The following is an 18,611-nucleotide window of genomic DNA, read 5'->3' on the forward strand; positions in this document are numbered from 1 at the left end:
TGCCGGGATTCTGTACACACACTGCTGAGCCGAGATGTGTGTGCGTTAAAACACACACACAGCTGAGCCGAGATGAGTAGAAAGTCACTACTTATCAATGCACTAACCTGTATAGACCGGCATAAACATGTAGAAAGCGATATTTCAATCTGCTCAGTCCACCACGCTGTTTTACGCAAACACAGCTCTACTCTGCAAATAGCGAATTTTTACAAACAAGCTAAAACAAAAGCTGTCGGTTTGTAGTCTAACTGTTTATCTTGGTTTGCCGGGAATCTTGAAATTTTGACAAATTCTTGTAAACCTCACTGCTGGCTGAACAAACCAAACTCTCCGCTAGAGCAGACAATCTGGAGCTACTTAATATGCATGTGAATGACGCGATCGTTATGTTCGAGTGATAATGATGATGCTGGTTGTATTATTTTGCAACAACATTGTTTCATTGCAAATGAGGCATACATGACGAATGCATAGCCTGCTTATCAGTCATTCATCATTAAAGCTGGGCTTGTGGCTTTTCCACGTCAACTTTTCGCTTCAGCGTCTTTGACAGTGACATGTTTACCTGACAACAGCCTTTCTTTCTGCAACCATTTTCCACCAATCAGGATGCTGCATACTACAATAATGTTTCCATAATCACAGACTTTAACCATCACTCCTCAGTGAACTGCCTCCTAGTCTGAGATCATTTTCTAGTTAAAGAGCCAGTTATCATTATGGAGTGTCCATGTTTTTTAGGAGTTTGCTCACACTAATACATGTAAAAAGGAATAGGCGTATTAGGTATAAATTCATTTTATTTTCTTTATTTGAAAGTCCGGCCACCAGAGTGCTTGGAAAAATTCTGAAAAAAATGTAGTTGATGATCCCTGCTGTAGACTCTCTGTCCAGTCAGAGACATATATTGTGTAATTGATGTTTTCAGTTCAATTAATTAAATCCAAGTAAATGGAATACTCACAAGATGTCACCAAAATCACTCTGTCCCCTTTTAAATCTTTCAGAAAATGATGTAAGTGTATCGAATTATATTGAATCGAATCGTATCGTTGGCTGAATATCGTGATATATATCGTATCGTGAGCTGAATATCGTGTATCGTATCGTGAGATTAGTGTATCGCTACAGCCCTAACGTATACACAGACTTTCTTTATCAAGAAGGGAAACACAAGCCAATGGCTAAACAAGAATAAACCCTCTCTGTCTGGCCAAAAGACCCCAGCAGCATTATATAACCTTTTTACACTAGAACACAAGTTTCTTGGTCCTCTCATGGGGCTATTATCTGGTTTCCTATTTCTGTTATATGTGTACTCTTATCCCAATGACAAGGCTTGAGGCAATTCAGGCTTAAGAATAGGGATGCACCGAATATTCGGCCACCGGAAATTTTCGGTCGAAAATGGCCCAAAAGGACATTTTCGGTTTTCGGCTGAAATACTTTTATCACCGAAACAATACGGCCAAAATGTTGTGATGACGCAAACAGAAATAATAATAATAACAATAGGTAAGCTATTCTGTTCTTAGGCTACTATATACTGTATGTGACTATCAGATTGTAGCCATATTTTTTTAATTAAACTTTAATATTAATTTATACAATTGCAATGCCTTGATTTTAGTAAAGCTAGTACACAGTCATAGCCATAAATGCAATGGTACTAATAATTGGCTTAATTTCTTTCGGTGTTTCGGTTTTCGGTCTTGGTTTCCTCTTTTTCGGTTTTCGGTTTCGGCCAAGAATTTTCATTTCGGTGCATCCCTACTTAAGAACATAAATATGCATTTTTATGTTTATGTTGTTCTCCTACGTTCCAAAATTATGACCTCTCCTTTCTGTTTTCATATATGTCGTCTCTTTTTCTTCAACATTTTTTTTGTAATTTCTCCTCTTTTAGCTGTACAGTGGACAATGATAGCATTGTTTTCAACATACAAATGTAACAGCAGTGTCATTGATTATGAGGATGAAAAGAGATGTTAAGACTAAGTGCATATTAATACTGTGTCCAAGCAACACAGATTTTAAGATTAAATTGTTGTAAAGCAACCAAAGTTGGTAGTACAGTGGTGTCTTGCTTTGCACCACATATGAAAGCTTGACAACTGACTTTTAGCTCTATTTTGCATGTAGTAGGTGATTTCTAATTTTATTGGAAACCGTCTTGGACCTCCCCTGTTTTCCCCCTTACCTTTCTCTACTCTTTACTCCTCTCTGTCATCCTTCCCAATCCCTCTTGATATTCATTATTTATATTGGATGCATATGAAGCTCAGAATAGATGAACATCCATCTTTACAGCCTTGCTTTCCTCTGTGGAACAGCTAACTCTTTTTATAGAATTCAATTGAAATTTCAAGCTGTTGTTGCTAATAAAGAATCACACAGGCTGTCTTCTGTACTACCGAAAGATATTAGGATGTGGTCTGTGTAGTAAGGAGCCAGTATTCATTAACAGAATAAATTGTCATGGTCTTGCGCCAGCAAGGACCTTTAACCCTTGACTAAGTTATGGAGGCTTTGTTATTTATCACTAATCCATCCAGGAAATAGAGCAGCGACTTTGCATGAAGCAGGAATGGCAACAGATATCACCGGTACCTTATTCAGAGTTGCTTAAACTATTTGAGGCCATGCATAAAAAAGCCACCTCATTACTAGAAGGAGCAGGAAAACAGCAGCTGGGTCTCCAAGTTATGAACACCTGTCAGTTAGTTAATTGCGGTTAAGATCTTGGTCAGCCTTAGAAACTGCCATTGCCTGTCTCTCTATTTTATCTCCATACCTTTTACAGACTTGCAAGTGAAAGCTACCTTGTTACCCCATAGTCTCTCTAAGTGCACTCACATGTATCAAAATTAAGAACATATTATAATAAAAATCCTACATGAATTAATGATTAAAAAAAAAAATTGTAATTTGTAATTTAGTTTTTATATTTAATTTGATTTCATTCATGCTTTAAAGGGGTGATAGAATGATTATATAGGGTATTTCACACTGTTCCTTATGGTCTCCTAATGGGGTATGTAACATTAGTTGGGCTGAAAATGGCCTGGTTGATATTTTATTGGCCCTTACGCATCCCTGTGTTTTGGCCCTATTTGTAACAAGAGCTTTTCTTCCAAATATGGTATGGTCATGAATATTTAGATGAGCTGCGCGCTGCTTGGTTGAGCCTTATCCCCGTACACACACGTAGAGACGCGCGCTGATTGGTTGAGCGAATTGCCATACAAACGCATTAGAGGCGCGTGCTGATTGGTTGAGCGAATCCCCAATACACACACATTAGAGACGCGACATAATCTCATATTCCAGACATTGCAATGTTTTGTTACCAAATTCACTTCTGAGACTTTTTATGCGAGAAATCAACTATATAAAGCTCAAATATGGGCCGTTTTACGAAAATGGATGGCTAATTGCAAATTTGGTTAAACTGTGACAGCACCTCATACCTGCGCAAAGTCGCCGTTTGGGCTAATGGACTAGCTACCAAACGCCGCTGCCCTGACAGAGCTCCAGGGCCTGCAACTTCTCTCTTCCTGCTAGCTAAATGGCCCGTTGTGTGAGAGTGAGAGCGCGGTCAGTGAGCTTGTTACACCAGCAATCTCTTACCACATGTTACACACATGTCACGCCACTTTAGGGCTTTGACTTTTGCCCAAAAATCATATTTGAAGTTCGTTTTTATATTAATATTAATATTCAAATATATTCAAATATTTATTAATAATATTTTGACCATTAAATGCCTTCAGTCTAAAAAAAAAAAATTAAGTCAGACCCTGGATTAAACACAAACAGTGTGCTGTCAACTTAGCGACTTTTTTTCACAAAAGCAACTAGCGACAAATCTGGCTACTTTCTGTAGAAAAAAACACACAAATATTTAAAAAAAAAAAAAAAAAGGGGCAGGCAGGCCGCGCCCCCCCCCATTTTTTTTTTTTTTGTCACCCCCCAAACTGTCCCCTCTCTCTTCTGTTGTGTGACTGAGGAGCAGCCCCGCCCTCCCCTCTGTGCTCTCTCCTCATGTGCAGCAGCACTGAGCAGGCAGGTAGAAAGGGGAGAAGGGACAGGGTGCGGCGCCGGTGTAGGTAGGAGAGACAGCGGAACGCAACGGGAGAAAGACGCCGCTGAGCTGGCCTGGTCCTGGGCAAGCCAGCTTTCTTTGAGAATTAGGGAGGAATGCACCGCTACCGAGCCACGGCCGAGAGACGTGCGTCGCCGCAACGTGTAGTTACATTTTGAAATGTTTGAAAAAGCCTCGGAATCTGAACTGAAAACGTTTACAAGCAAACGCATTTACAAAAAATAATGCCCACAACAGGTTTGAATATTAAGGGCTAGCTAATATTCGTTCGAATATCATTATTTTTTTAAATATTCGAATTATATTCGAATAACGAAGTTCGGAGTCAAAGCCCTACGCCACTTAGCTATACAACATACCTAAATGTCTTATAAAGCTAACAACGGTGTCCGATATCAAGTTAATGAATATTTGTGAACTGTAAGGGTTTTGTTAGCTGCGACTGTCCCTTCAATCCTATGTGTACAGATTGCGGCTAGTTAGCTTCATTTTTGGTCATAATTCGAGTATATTTACAGTTTGAATTTCGTCACGCCACTTATACAACATCTAACTATATGTTTTATAAAGCTAACAACAGTGTCCGATTTCAAGTTAATGAATTTTTGTGAATTCCAGAAGAATTCTAAGAGGAGGCTAGCTAGCTAGCTCTCATTGATAGAGCTACATCCAGCCGCAGGCTCTATCAATGAGACTCACGGACAAGCGGCGTTTATTTCCCCAATCGTTTGTTTAAATAACTCAACACATTATAATTACACACATTAAAGGTCCCATGGCATGAAAATTTCACTTTATGAGTTTTTTTTAACATTAATATGCGTTCCCCCAGCCTGCATATGGTCCCCCAGTGGCTAGAAATGGCGATAGGTGTAAACCGAGCCCTGGGTATCCTGCTCTGCCTTTGAGAAAATGAAAGCTCAGATGGGCCGATCTGGAATCTGCTCCTTATGAGGTCATAAGGAGAAAGGTTACCTCCCCTTTCTCTGCTTTGCCCGCCCAGAGAATTTGGCCCACCCATGAGAGAGAGACATCATGGCTTTCAAACGAGAAAAGTGGCAGTTGGTCAAGGCCACACCCCCACCCTCCACTTTGCCCCCCCTTCTCTCCTCCTCAATATCTACAGACACAGAAATGGCACATCCTAAGGAAAGCTCATTGTGGGACTGGCTCTAGTGGCTGTAATTCTGCACCAAGGCTGAATTTCTGGAAAGAGACTTCAGATACAGTATTAGGGGACCACTAAGGCCTATATAAAAACAGCCAAAGAGCACCATGTCATGGGACCTTTAAAAGAGTAACTGGAACCTGTGGTAAGAGATTGCTGGCGTAACAAGCTTGCTGACCGCGCTTTCACTCACATACACCAGGCATTTAGCTAGCAGGAAGAGGGGAGTTGCAGGCCCTGGACCTCTGTCAGAGCAGCGGCGTTTCGTAGTCCATTAGCCCACAACGGTGACTTTTTGGGCTACGGTATGGAGTGCTGTGGGTTGCCAGCTTAACGGAGCTCAATCGAGCTCACAGCAGGCCGGGGTCTGTGAAGGAAGGCAGGCCAGGCGGCGAGGCAGCAACACAGGCAGCACCGGCCTCTGAACTCTGACACACAGTCGGACAAAATTTGCAATTAGACATCAATTTTCGTAAAACGGCCCATATTTGACCTCTACATTTCTTGCATAAAAAAGTCTCAGAAGTGAATTTAATGGTAAAATAGCAGATGAACAATGTATACAATTTCTGAGATCTGCACTACCTAGATTCAGAAGACTAACTGATCTCAGGTCAGTTGTGTAGCCTATGCAAATGTTGGGGCGTGACAAAGAGAGACTAGAGCCAAATGAGGAGGAGCCCCATAGTTGACGTCAACTATGGGGCTCGTTGAGATTCACCCGTTTTCAGAGGCAGTCTCAAATAGTGAGATTTGCAGAGAAAAGAGGTGTCAGTGGGATTTAGAGGTTCTATGTATGTCCTAGTTATCCACTAAACTGTCATTATTCAACTATGACAAGGTAAAATCAGTTTTGCATTCTATCACCCCTTTAATGAGCTCCCCGGCTTACTGGGGAAATTGTTACTGCTTCAGTGAAACCATTACTGAAAAGTAGGCACTCACAGTAGTGAGTGTACAGTAAATGTTTCGGATCTGTCAGGATCACAAGATTATTGATAAACCGTTTGGTAGTCTTTGTCGGTAGAGATGGCAAAAAGGAAAAGACACTTGCACTATTTTGATTTCAAGTGGCGATGTAAAGATTTGTGTTTATGTGATTAAAGAAGGAACAATGCAAATGTATTAACATGAGCATAAGATTTGGCCAGGGAAACAAATGTATCCTCTGCTAGTTGGTTTCTTGTCCTTTACAGTAGGTTGTTGTTGCTACAGTCTGTGTGTATCCACAACTCCAGTCATCAGTCTCAGATTCATGTAAATGAAAAACAACTAGGAAAGCTGGGACAGTCCATTTTAATGTATGCACAACATTTTAACTGCAGTTCTTTTTGTCTCACTCTTTCTGTTCGTCTTTCTGTGTCCGTCTCTCTGTCAAACTCTCGCTCTTTGTCTTTCTTTTCCGTAATCCTCTTCTTTCATATGAAGAACAGAGTTTCTCTTAGCATCAGGCAGTAATTCAGCCTCAAACCTATTCTCCATGCCTCTTTGATACACACATTAGGCCCTCCGAGTGTGTGTGCGTTCCTTTTGTGCAGTCCACTCACTCTTCTAAAATTTCCACTTTGTTTCCTTTGGTAAGCAGCAGGGCTCAAATGAGTCTCTGTTTTCACATCTTTTTTTCTGAACTCATCACTATTTAGAGAAAGAGGCTCCAGGCAGCTTGTGTCAGGTGCCTTTGAGTGGGTGATCATCTCTTAGAATTTGATAAAAGAGCAATTGTGTTTATTTTAGCAATTTGGTAATTTATTGAGGCTTTCCTCCTCATTGTATGTTGTGGCCTACTTGATGCATTCAGACGAGCACTTAGAGAGCATGTCAGACCACTTTGAGTAAGTGCACTGAGGCCTGGCTGTTCACAGGCTTTGGCTCCCAGAATGTTATTTGTACTGTGTAATTGTCTGTTTGCATAACATAACGACGTCTGATATTCTCTTGGAATTTTCTCTGCTTACATTCTGTGTCGACAGATTTAATGTTTTGGGAACACTGAAAAACAAACACTTCCCTAGGAGCATTTTTGTGCGATGTAAATCGCACGGCCGAGTCAGCCCAGTGAGCGAAGAAAAGTGTTCTGGGCTGAAAGGGACTCAAAGTGTGACAGGCAGAGGAAAGTCATGAGGAATCACATTTAATCTTGTTTGAAGCAAATCAGTCAGTGGTTCATTATCACAGGATGTATCTGTACAGCCATATTGTGAATCTGAAAATATTCATAGTCAATAGTCAATCTGGATGTTTTCATCGCATGTGTATGTACCTGTGTGTTTGTTTCTGTGCATGTGTTTGCAGGTGAAGGTGAATAACGAGGTTGCCACGGGAACAGGACCCAACAAGAAGGTGGCCAAGCGGAACGCAGCCGAGGCGATGCTTCTGCAGCTGGGGTACAAGGCCTCCACAGTCTCTCAGAACCCCACCGAGGTAAAACTCTACTTCTCTTGGTCACATCAACTTGTATATTTGATCGGGGCGGCCTCTAGCTCTCCCAGTAAGAGCGTTAGCCCCATGTTGGCTGAGTCATGCAGCGGCGCGGGTTCGAACCCGACCTGCTGCCCTTTGCTGCGTGTCGTCCCCCATCTCTCTCCCCCTTTCATGTCGATCCACTGTCACTACTTAATAAAGGGAAAAGCTCTAATAATCTTTAAAAAAATAAACCTTGTATATTTGATAGCCAGTTGATATACATGCCTCCCACACTGTTTTTAGGTGGGTAGTTTCTCACAAGTTAAACAACATATATGTGCAGTATGCTGTCGGTGCTCTACTGAGTCGGCCTGCTGTTCACAGGGATTTTCATTAACATTGGGAGCGTAGTTGTGCACACATTATATAGAGGCGCATTAGGCTATTGGAAAACAGCACACTGACTCCAAAGCACAAATTAGTTTGAATACAAAAATAATACGTAGACTGCTTTGTGATCCCAGTCGAATCTTTGTTATATACTGTATTCCAACAGGCTGAAAGGCTCTATGATGACAATAATATAAACATAATAAACATCACCAAACAAATAACAGTAACAGTCCTAAGTTACGTGAAGGAAAACCTTATTTAGTACATGATGAAAAGCATTAAGAACGTATTAAACCAGAAACACTCAAGCATCACCCATCAATTCATTTTTCTATTATGTGGTTAATATAAAATGCCAGTAAAACTAGGTCAGGCCAGGTAACCACAGGAACTGCCTTCTCTACATACACACACACACACACACACACACACACACACACACACACACACACACACACACACACACACTGAGATGTATATAGGACGTCTTGCCATTGGTATTCCAGCCACGGTAGCAGCAGGGCTGCAGGGATAATGATTGGTGGGGAACTGTATAACTGTATGCTGAAGGATTACATAACAAAATTCTCTGCACCGCTCATATTTTTTTTTTTCTGCACGCTATCTCATCTGTACAGCACTGCAGAATTCAAGAAATCCCGATAATCAGTCGATTTTTAGATGTAACCCGAGTCCCAGTGCAGCTGACATGGTCGACCTATTATGTAACCTGCTCAGCTCCCCTGAACCGAATGTGTTTTGCAAGCAACCATTGATCACCATCATCTTTATTCACTTCATTGGTTTTTAAGCTTAAGGGAGCACATGAAGACAGCGATGGTGTTACATAACCAGACTCTCTGTTATTATTCATCGTTCCCCGGACAGCTCATTAGTTAGATATGTGCTGCTGCATATATCTTATGAGCTGAAGGATGACATTTGCTCTTATCAGAATGTCTGTGAAGTTGACTCGTTTTCTCTCAAAGAAACCACAACCCAGTTTGCAGCAGTCAATATTCCCCTATGGCTTCATCCTCATACTTAACATTCAAGCTCTGCTCTGACATTTTTCAGTTTGGTCTTTTATGTAGTTACCTTTGACAAATTACTAAAGCAACACATTAGTCTTTGAAAGTGTACACTCTGCACACTGAACGTGCTCCGGTTGAATGTGTCAACAAGAAAATGTCAAATGTTGCACACAAGTTATTGGACTTGCTGCTTGCATCATTGCATGTTTTGTCTGTTAGCCCTATAAAGTACTATGTTTGGATGTCTAAGGTTTCAGATAAATGAGAGGCCGCTGCACTGGAAATAAGCAGTACATTAAGTCTCACTGTTTAAGCTTATTCCTGGCAAGAGGTGAGACCTTTCTGGTTACACTCAAGGCAGGATATTTAGACAGAATGGAGTTAGTGGCTGATGCATGGCTGTGCAGTGGCCTGATAACTCTGAAAACATCTCTATAGGAATTAGTTGCACGGCCTACTTCTCATTAGATCCTCAGACAACAGTTTGTTTTGTAGGATAGGTTGTCTCTCTTCAGATCTTTCTCTCTTTCTGTCTCTCTGTCTTCCACTTCTTTAGGGAGCTCTGTTGCACTACATTCCCATCTGTGCAGAAGTGTGAGGAGGCTTCGGGGTGTATTATAATGGGGGTGTATTTGTTAACAGCCATGTCATATCCTCAGCTGTCACACACATTAGAAATTATTTGTTTTTCTCTTTCACACACGTGTGTTTGTGGCTGTGTGTTTATGCAGGCAGACGTGCATACCACAGCAGAAGTAACACATTGAATAGGAGCCTTTTTTGTTGCCTAACACTGACAACACCCCTAATTAAGCTGGCCTAGACAGACACTAGGCTCCTTAAGCATCCCCTCCTGTGAGCGCTTGTCTCTTTGTGGCCCAAACAGTAGGAAGGAACACGTCTGACATGCGTGAAGAAGCTGTCTGTTCAAGAATCTACATCTCTCTTACCTCCCCCTTCTCTCCTTCTCTCCGCATCACTACAGATGGACAACAAAGGCTGGAATGGACAAAAGGCGTCATTTACCGAAGCAACGAGTAACAGTGAGTATCCGCACGTCTCCCTGTGTGTCTATCCATTTCCTTCTCCTCCTCCTCTCCGGCTCTCCATCGCTCCCTCTATTCGGCAGGTGGTTTTAGCCGCCGAGATGGCCCAGCGTTTAATCTCTGTGACTGGTCAATGGGCTTCTGACTGTCAGCTTAATTGGCCGTGCGTCCTCGTGGGGAGCCTGCGAATTAAGGTTCATTCAGACACTGAGGCCCTCTGGGGAGTCCCCCCACTGCCTTCCTGTGCAAAAAAAACGTAGCCTTTCACTCAGGATTAACACACAAGCACGCTGGAGCACAGATGCACACACGCACACACACACACACATAATCCTACACACAGAGACACAAAACGGTGAGGCAGGATATATGATGGTATGACATGCGGATATATATGAAGCAAGATATATCTCACTTAGCTGTGTCTCTTCCACATACCAGCTGTAGACAAAATAAGATAAAGACTTGTGAAAAAGCACCGGAACTTTGAAGTTACTTAATCATCATTACAAACAATGCTACAAAGGAAGCTCATATTGACCCATTACTGATGGAGTATAAAGCACAATAATAAGACCTTTACACCGTATCTACACCATCTATCTCTATCATTTCCATTTTGATTAGCTTGTGACTGCTGTTCATCCTTGTTGATGCAGTTTGCAGTACTTGGCACAAATTTAGAGCCATCTATCTTCAAAATATTAAATGGTGTTTCCCAGATTTTTGGTGAATCCCTGACTTTTTATTATGCTGATGTTTGCGTGTAGCTCATTGTGCGTTGAAAACTAGACCCATTTTATAACTGACAAATGCTGCTAGTGCTGCTATGTCATACGAGATTCCCCCTTGCTGCAGTTAGCTGACAATAACCTGTTTATATAACTGCATGTAAACATGCAGCTGTCTTTGTTCATCTGTCACTGTCAAATGGGAGACATGGTAAAGACAGCCTCCTTAGCCATCAAAAATCCTCCACTTGTGAACATTTTTAACTGTAGACAAATACAAAACAGTTTCATGATAGGATTTATGTATGAATTTCATGGGAATAAGGAACATTTTATTTATAGGGGGGGAAAGGACTCAAGGACCCTTCACTGAAAAGGATGCAGTTTTGTAGGAAACAGCTGGTGTCTATCAGCTGTATCTTTTAAGTTGGCTGTCTTGTCTGTAATCACAATAAAAACAATGAAAAAGCCTTCCTCTTACTGAAGTCAAATGCTATTTCAAGACCTTCTATTTTCAGTTGTCTCCAGAGTCTGGCAACAATGTTATTTTTTCCATTTATTCCACATGGTGTAGCAGTTAAGTAACTTCATATTTATTACAGGTGTAATAAGTTTTGCAAGGAATTCATAGTCATGGTGTTGCTTAAGCTGATCAACGTGCAATGTAATATCTGAGCTTAATTTGTTGTGATGTCCCAGCTTGATAAAAGGACACACGTCAAGCAGTTTTACTCTGGATGGCAGCAAAGTAAATGTCAGCAGCTTGAGAAAGTGCAGTTTAGGGGACAAGTGAACAGTGTGTGAGATGTGGAGCAACAGAGTGAAAAACAAAACAGATAGCCTTATTAGATTTGAATGTGCTGTCGTCACTCGGGTCTAATGAAGGCTTTTGGCAGCACTGCAGTGCTCTGACATGGGGTATCCAGCTTCAGTCTAAGGAGGAGAATGAATGTGATATTTCACATTTTGAATGTTGAGTACAAAGCAGAATGGTAAGACTCTGACTTGTGTTTGCTCATTGCTGGTCCAGACTCAATATACAGAATCCAGTTCCTGCCACAACTTTAATAGCACTCATATGTGTGATTTAGTCCAATTCTCTGACAGATATATCATCTAGATTATGTTTATAGATAAATGGTTGTTCTCTTGGATCAACTATTTTGGTGGTTGTGGTTTCTATGGTAGCCCAAGCTCCAGGCATTGCCCAATACCTCCAGAGCAGAGCCCCGTGGGAAACAAAGTCTTCCTTATTTGGTGATTATTCCTATTGTTGGCCTGGAGTGTGTCTTTGGTCCTGTGCCATTCCCACTCATAGTTTATCTCTCACTCAGCGTGAGGCGTAACTATCTGCTAATTACCTCTTTAAAGTTGCCCAAACCGCACAACACTCACACGACGCTAATCTCGGAATAATGTTTATTGCATAAACACCATTTACAACTCATTCAAACCGATACAGCTGGTCTCAGTTTTCTGTGTGTCTATGATTGCTGAATGGAAGATGTTTCTGGTCTGTCCGTTGTTTTGATAGACTATGCTGTTTATTGAATAGAAGTGAGCATTGCTAAACCAGTTTGCAGAATTGCAGCATACTCAGTAAAAGTCAGCTCTGGCATCATAATAATTGTAACAATTTTTATACAATAGGCAGTGATAATTTGTTATTTGTGCTTCAGTGTGTGTTTTTTTTTTAGAGAAAACAAATGGCAGATAATTGTTTGTCAGCTCAATTTAAACTTTACAAGTGTTTAAATTACAGGAGCTGTTTCACAGCTAAGTTGCTTTTCACTATTAAATAGAATTTTACAAGGATTACAAGTCAAAACAGATGACAATCTTGTTTTTGCTGACCTCCGGTGGTTTAATTTCTCACCTCGCTGCAGTAGTGTAACGTGTACTCCAGGGTATGTCAGTACACTGTGACATCATTGTGGGTGTGGTTACAGATTCAGCAGAGCACACTTCTGACCGTACCGAACCACACCCTTCAGCGATGATGGCGATGGGGGCAACAGGCTTGAAGTCTTCAACCGGAGAGAGCAGTGAAACACTTCTGGGGGTGAAATGGGGGAGTGAAATATTCAGCTGTGGTAAGGTTGTGTGTAAAGCTCCTTTTTGTATGAAAACATGCAACCGATTAGGACACACATGCAGGGGTGGAGAAGATTAATTGAAAGTGGTTTGGAGCTCGCGTGTCACTCAAGCAGTCAGCAGCTGGCACGCCCCCGGTGACATGAAGCGGAGCCCACTGAGCAAAAGTCTGCTTTCCTGCAGCGCTCTATATACTTCTTTTACAATCCTCTTGTCATAATGTTATTCTGCCACAAACACAAACGTTGCCTTGTTGCATATAACGCAGCGGCTTGTTGGTCTGTGTGTAAGATCTGGTGATCATTGGGGCGGACGGATCTTGCCGTGGGCTGTGTACTGCATCACGGCTGCGCTTCTGTATTGGGCGGTGGCAAACATCTTGCATCTTACTTTGGATACTTTAGAAGGAGCGTTTGGATATATTCATGCACTTTAAAAAGATGTATTAAGCTTTTTTCTTTGCACATTTTTATTTACAGCATTATATGTTGATATTTATATCATAATATGCTGTATAATAACTTATTGGGGGGAAACAGGTAGTTATATGTAAAATCTGACATTGAGCACCCCCATATAGCCAAAATGGCAAGATCCTCATTTCAGAACAGCCCTGCAAAGATTTGACTGAGATTGGCAGTCGAATCAGGCTCCTTCGATCGAAGCATCGAATATTCGACTATTCCCTACAAAATACAATAACATGAACAAAATTGCCCAAAAATCGCCCTGCCGGTCTTGGTTGTCTTTTCTAGTTTATCTTTAGGATCCTGAAGTTCTCCAGCAAACTTTGTCCAAGGGAGGAGTAAAACTGTTGCAAGGGTCCCTGCCGGCCATCCTCTGCACTCATATTTTGGGATGAAACGTAGCTCTTTTGCAATCCAAGCGAAAAGAAGAACAAGGAAGTTTTTGGGCAGCATTTCGCCCCACAGCTACCAAAGCTGAAAAAAACTGTTCTTCCTCACCACCAACTACGTGACAGCGCTAGTGGCAGGAAGAACAAGAACTGCAGGCCTTTTTCACACTATATCCCTGACTCTGATAGATACAGTAGAGATTATGTTGAAAATTGGCAAAGTTAAGAATTCCCTTTAAGATTTCAACCGTGGTTGATTTACAGACACCTGATGTTAGTGGTGGTAACAGCAAGTGTGTGTGTTTTAATAGTACAGGTCAGTTCAAAATGACACCTGTCAACCATTGCGAGCAGCAAACACACGAGAAGACGAGCAACTTGTGTATCCGTTTCATATATGTTTTAAGAGAGCTGGATATTATTTAGCTTGTTCTCTTATAAAAGAGACGTCCAACATTCTTAATTTCATTGAATGGCCGCCATCTTGGAGTCTGGCAGACAGTTATCTTCTGTTTTTTGTGTATCCCTTGTGCATGGGTATGTAATTTAAATCCTGCGCAGGAAAGGCGGACTCCACCAGTAACAGTAAAACCTATAATAAAGATTCACTTACAGATTGTGTTGCACAATGGCTGTTAAAAAACATCAGCCATAAATACCATAACAAATGAGTGTGATATGATGGATTATAATGGTGTGGTCCAGAAAATTTAGTTAATTTTATCATTGTGGTTGGTTGTACCTGAGCTAACATACAAACTGTTCTTTAAACACCTATAAAGTCATTGGCCAGCTACACGCCACATAAAGAGCATTGCCGCATTTTCCTTAAGTTCTTGCCCTTCCACAAAAAACACGCACACACCTCAGGCTCTCACGCGTGTGTGTGTGTGTGTGTGTGTGTGTGTGTGTGTGGGGTTGGGGGTGATCGTGATCTCTGGGATGCAGTGCTACAACAAACAGGGTGGCTTGGAGACAGGAAGGGAGTGTAAAAAGAAGTAAGAAGAGAGTGATTTTTCTCCCTTCTATTCCCATGGGTATTGCAGCAGGGCTTTTCACTCGAGTTGCCACATTTCATTTCCTGCTGTGCATATGTGCGTGTGTGTGTCTGTGCGCTGTGTGCATGTGTGAACTATGTGAAGGTCTTGCTCCACCGTGGTGATTTATAGCGGCGGGCTCTGGCCCTATCTGTTTTCGATCAGTCTCATGCTTGGCTCTGGCTTCCCTCCAACGCTCCCCTGGCCCACCGGACGCCGAGTCTGGGTGGGACCCCTCCAAAACTGCCTGGAACCAACACCACAAACACACTCTCCCTTACTCTTTCATTCCCCACTTCTCAGCCTCACTGTGCTTCTCCCCTACTCTCTCCGGTCTCTAACTTGCTCCCACTTCATGTACACAATTTCACAATTTTTGTACGCAACGTCCTCACGCACAATAGTCGGTCACTCTTACTTATTCTCTCTTACTGTCTCGCCTTCTTTGTCTCACTCTTGATCTTTCTTGCTCTCACGCTCTTTCTTGCCATCTGACACCAGATTCGAGCACTCAATCACATGCAAACATGCAAACATCCTCACAGGCACACCCGCGCACTTAGGCAGACAATCATACACACTCACACGGATTACATTCACCCCCAGCCCCCAACACAATATTCTTTGTCCACAGTTGATGTCATGTTGGCTAACACCTTTCATTTTTTGTGATGCATTCAGAATGTGCAGGCCTGTGAGTTTTACTTGCGTAAATTCTAATTAAAGTTGTCATCATGATTGGGAGAGGGGGGGAGGGGATCCTAACAGTTGTGTCATTGCTGGCAATGGGCAGTTTGTTGTAGTATGAGTAATAAGTCCTGGATTTCGTTGCTGTTTCCTTCAGCTTTTCTGTTCCTTTGGAGAGGAATGCAAACTTCATTGTTCATAATGGGAAATAGTGTCTGCAGGGTCTCAGAAACCTGAGACAAGAGTAAGCTACAAGTGCGCAAAACTCTCTGTCTTTGTATGTGTGATGGTAATGTTAACTCAAACAGGAAGTGGCCTGTCAGTCATGCTCTCACTCCAGCGCTTTCTCCCAGCTGTTGGCCTGTACGTACGCACACACACACACAGACGTGCACACAGACACACACACACACACACACACAGCTGGTCTTCCTGTCTCTGGTGACCTTGGCTGGGCTTCGGAGGCTCTGCATGGTTTTCATATCCACTCATCCCCACCTCCTCTTCCATCTGATCTGGCTTACAGCTCATCCTTCTCTTTTATCCTTTCTCTCCTGTCATATCTCTTTTTCATTTTCTTTATCATCTTATATGCTTTCCTCTCACTTTCACTGCACTTCAAGTATTGAGCCTCAACCCATTGGTATTTCCTCCTTCCACCTGTCACGACCATTTCAGAACAGTGATGTCAGAGTACAAGGAAGCCAACATAAACGAATGAGATGTATCCAAATGGTCTGGATCGGAACAAAGTCTTGGAGCGCTGTTGTGCTCAGCTGGCTAGAACCGCAGCATATCTGGATTGAGCTGCGTCCTGTTAAACAAAAGCTGGTCAGAGTTGCCTCGGGCCTGTCGGATCCAAATCACTGGGGACATTTCCTCGAGCCACCGAAGTATTCTTACAAGAACCTTGATCTGAGACCAAACCTGCTTTCTAGTTCTGTTGGGTTGGCATTTGAAGAGATATTATAAGTGAAGCAGGATGCCGGTTAGCTGACAGCGCTGTTTCCCATCACTGATGAAGTCATAGCCACTCTGTTGATATTGGTAGATGCTCCGTTTGTGTTTGTGTTTGAGAGTGAGAAAGAAAGAGGCTGTGTGTGTTTCCCAGCAGACACTTTGATAATGCTCGGAACTGCCAAACCACATGAAACTGTCATCTACGTTCAGTGATGGAATGCCAGTTTGGGAGCCAGCACACGCTTGCACACACACAAATGGCCACAGTTAGGCTCACACACACACACACACACCCTGGCATTGTCTGGTTGTGAGTGACAGATTAATGTGTGTGCACTCTTTTAAAGAGTTAATAATGAGAGCCATAATAATCCTTTTTCTCTCTTCTTCTCCGTCCCTCAATTTCCCACTTTTGTCCCTTTCTGCTCCTTTATAAACCATCTGCCCATTCCATCTCTATCTGCTCTCTCTCTCTCCTCATCTCTGTCCTTTTATCCATTCATCCATGTCCTTCTTTTTTTCTCCTCCTCTCCCCCTCATCTCAATCTCCATCCATCCTCCCTCTCCCTTGACCCCTCCAGCCCAGAAGGGTCTGCTCCACCTCAGCCCCGACGTCTACCAAGAGATGGAGGCCAGCAGGAAGCAGGGGGGCAGTGCTCCGGGCCCAGGCTGCAACAGTGGAGGCTCGGTCAACTACATGGCATCCAAAGACATGGGGCCTTGCTCTGCCCCGCTGCCCCCAGGACACTCTCCATACTACAGCGGCTCCTCACCCAGCCCAACCGCTACCATGGCCAGGGAGCTGCTGCTTAATGGTCAGTCACCCACAGCCGACGCCTCCCTGTCCATGAAGGGGAAGAACTCGGCCCTGCCCTGCGGCGTCTCGGTGCAGCCTGCACAGCAGCTGGACTACCTGGCTCGCATCCAGGGTTTCCAGGTGAGATGCAAGAACATGGACATGCTACTTCAAGGGTGTCTGTAGATCCAGACAAATGTCTTAAATGTATACAGTAAATGGAAATTCTAGTATTATACAACTAGAATCTTACTTCTTTAGTTTTAGCTAAGTCCAGGTTGGGCAAATGTATTTGGAAGAGAAAACAAAGGTAAATGGTAGCCAAGCTGTCCATTGTAAACATCCATCACAGTTTCCAAACGGACTTCCTGGTGTAAAATGTAACCAATATAACTTACACAGGGTTTCCCCCAAGAAATTCGTTAGCAAAGGTGGTAAGCTACTACCGCAAAGTATTAGCATGTGATTGATCAATCACCTGCTAAGTCAGACAGATCCTGATGCATCTCATTTTGTTGTCAATGTAGCGCAACTGCACATTTGCCTAAAGCTTAATAAGCCTAATATTATATTTCACAAAAACAAGCCATTTTCTCGTAAGGGAGGTGATTTTTTATTTCAGGCAAGCAGCTCCACCACAAAAATTTGCAGAAAACCTGCCTACTGTGGTTGTCCATGCGCACAGTTTTCCCTGTGCAATTTTGGCTTTATATTTTGTTTCTGATCGTCTGACTGCTCGGTTTCTTGCCCCATTGGATTTAACCATGTTATCAGATCTCAGCAATACACTCATCATAACTGATTGAAATGATGGTCACAATTAGGAAAGTGAGACTTTAGTTGTATAAAAGCATAATTAGCAACCAAATGTTGGTGCTTTTTTAAAAGCCCCATCAAGGAGGCCTCCATGCTGATAGGCATAAAATAGTTTCCAATGTCATATTAATTCCACCTGTGGAATGTAGGCTTGTATTTTATTTTTTAACCGCCATGAATTAGGCCATAAAAGTCATAATTTAAACTTGGTTAAAGTTTCAGACATCCTGTGGTACTGTCGTACAGTTTGCACACATGTTGAAGTGACAGCACAGATGTTAGCATGATCGTTCCTGCTCTGATTCTTCTTCCTTTGGACTATGCTGTAAATAAGAATGTGCTCTTGGTCAACCTGTGTGGGTATGAAGAAGAAAAGTTGCACACAATCCCAGCCGCACGCACACACACCTCTCCACATAAGTGATGCAGGCTTTCTGTATCTTTCTAAAAACCCATGCACTCTACACATAAACATAAATACA

General features: G+C 42.4%; 1 protein-coding gene across 1 annotated transcript in view; it reads left to right on the plus strand.

Annotated features, from left to right (window-relative positions):
- Positions 1-18,611, plus strand: part of stau2 (staufen double-stranded RNA binding protein 2) — a 98,410-nt gene that overhangs the window by 36,688 nt on the left and 43,111 nt on the right. The window contains exons 10-12 of the mRNA XM_039790126.1: positions 7,569-7,697; positions 10,092-10,149; positions 17,099-17,454. Of these exons, the coding sequence (XP_039646060.1) occupies positions 7,569-7,697; positions 10,092-10,149; positions 17,099-17,454 (543 nt within the window). The remainder of the gene's footprint in view (positions 1-7,568; positions 7,698-10,091; positions 10,150-17,098; positions 17,455-18,611) is intronic.

The sequence above is a fragment of the Perca fluviatilis genome, chromosome 22 (genome assembly GCF_010015445.1).
Source record: "Perca fluviatilis chromosome 22, GENO_Pfluv_1.0, whole genome shotgun sequence".
Classification (NCBI taxonomy): Eukaryota; Metazoa; Chordata; class Actinopteri; order Perciformes; family Percidae; genus Perca; species Perca fluviatilis.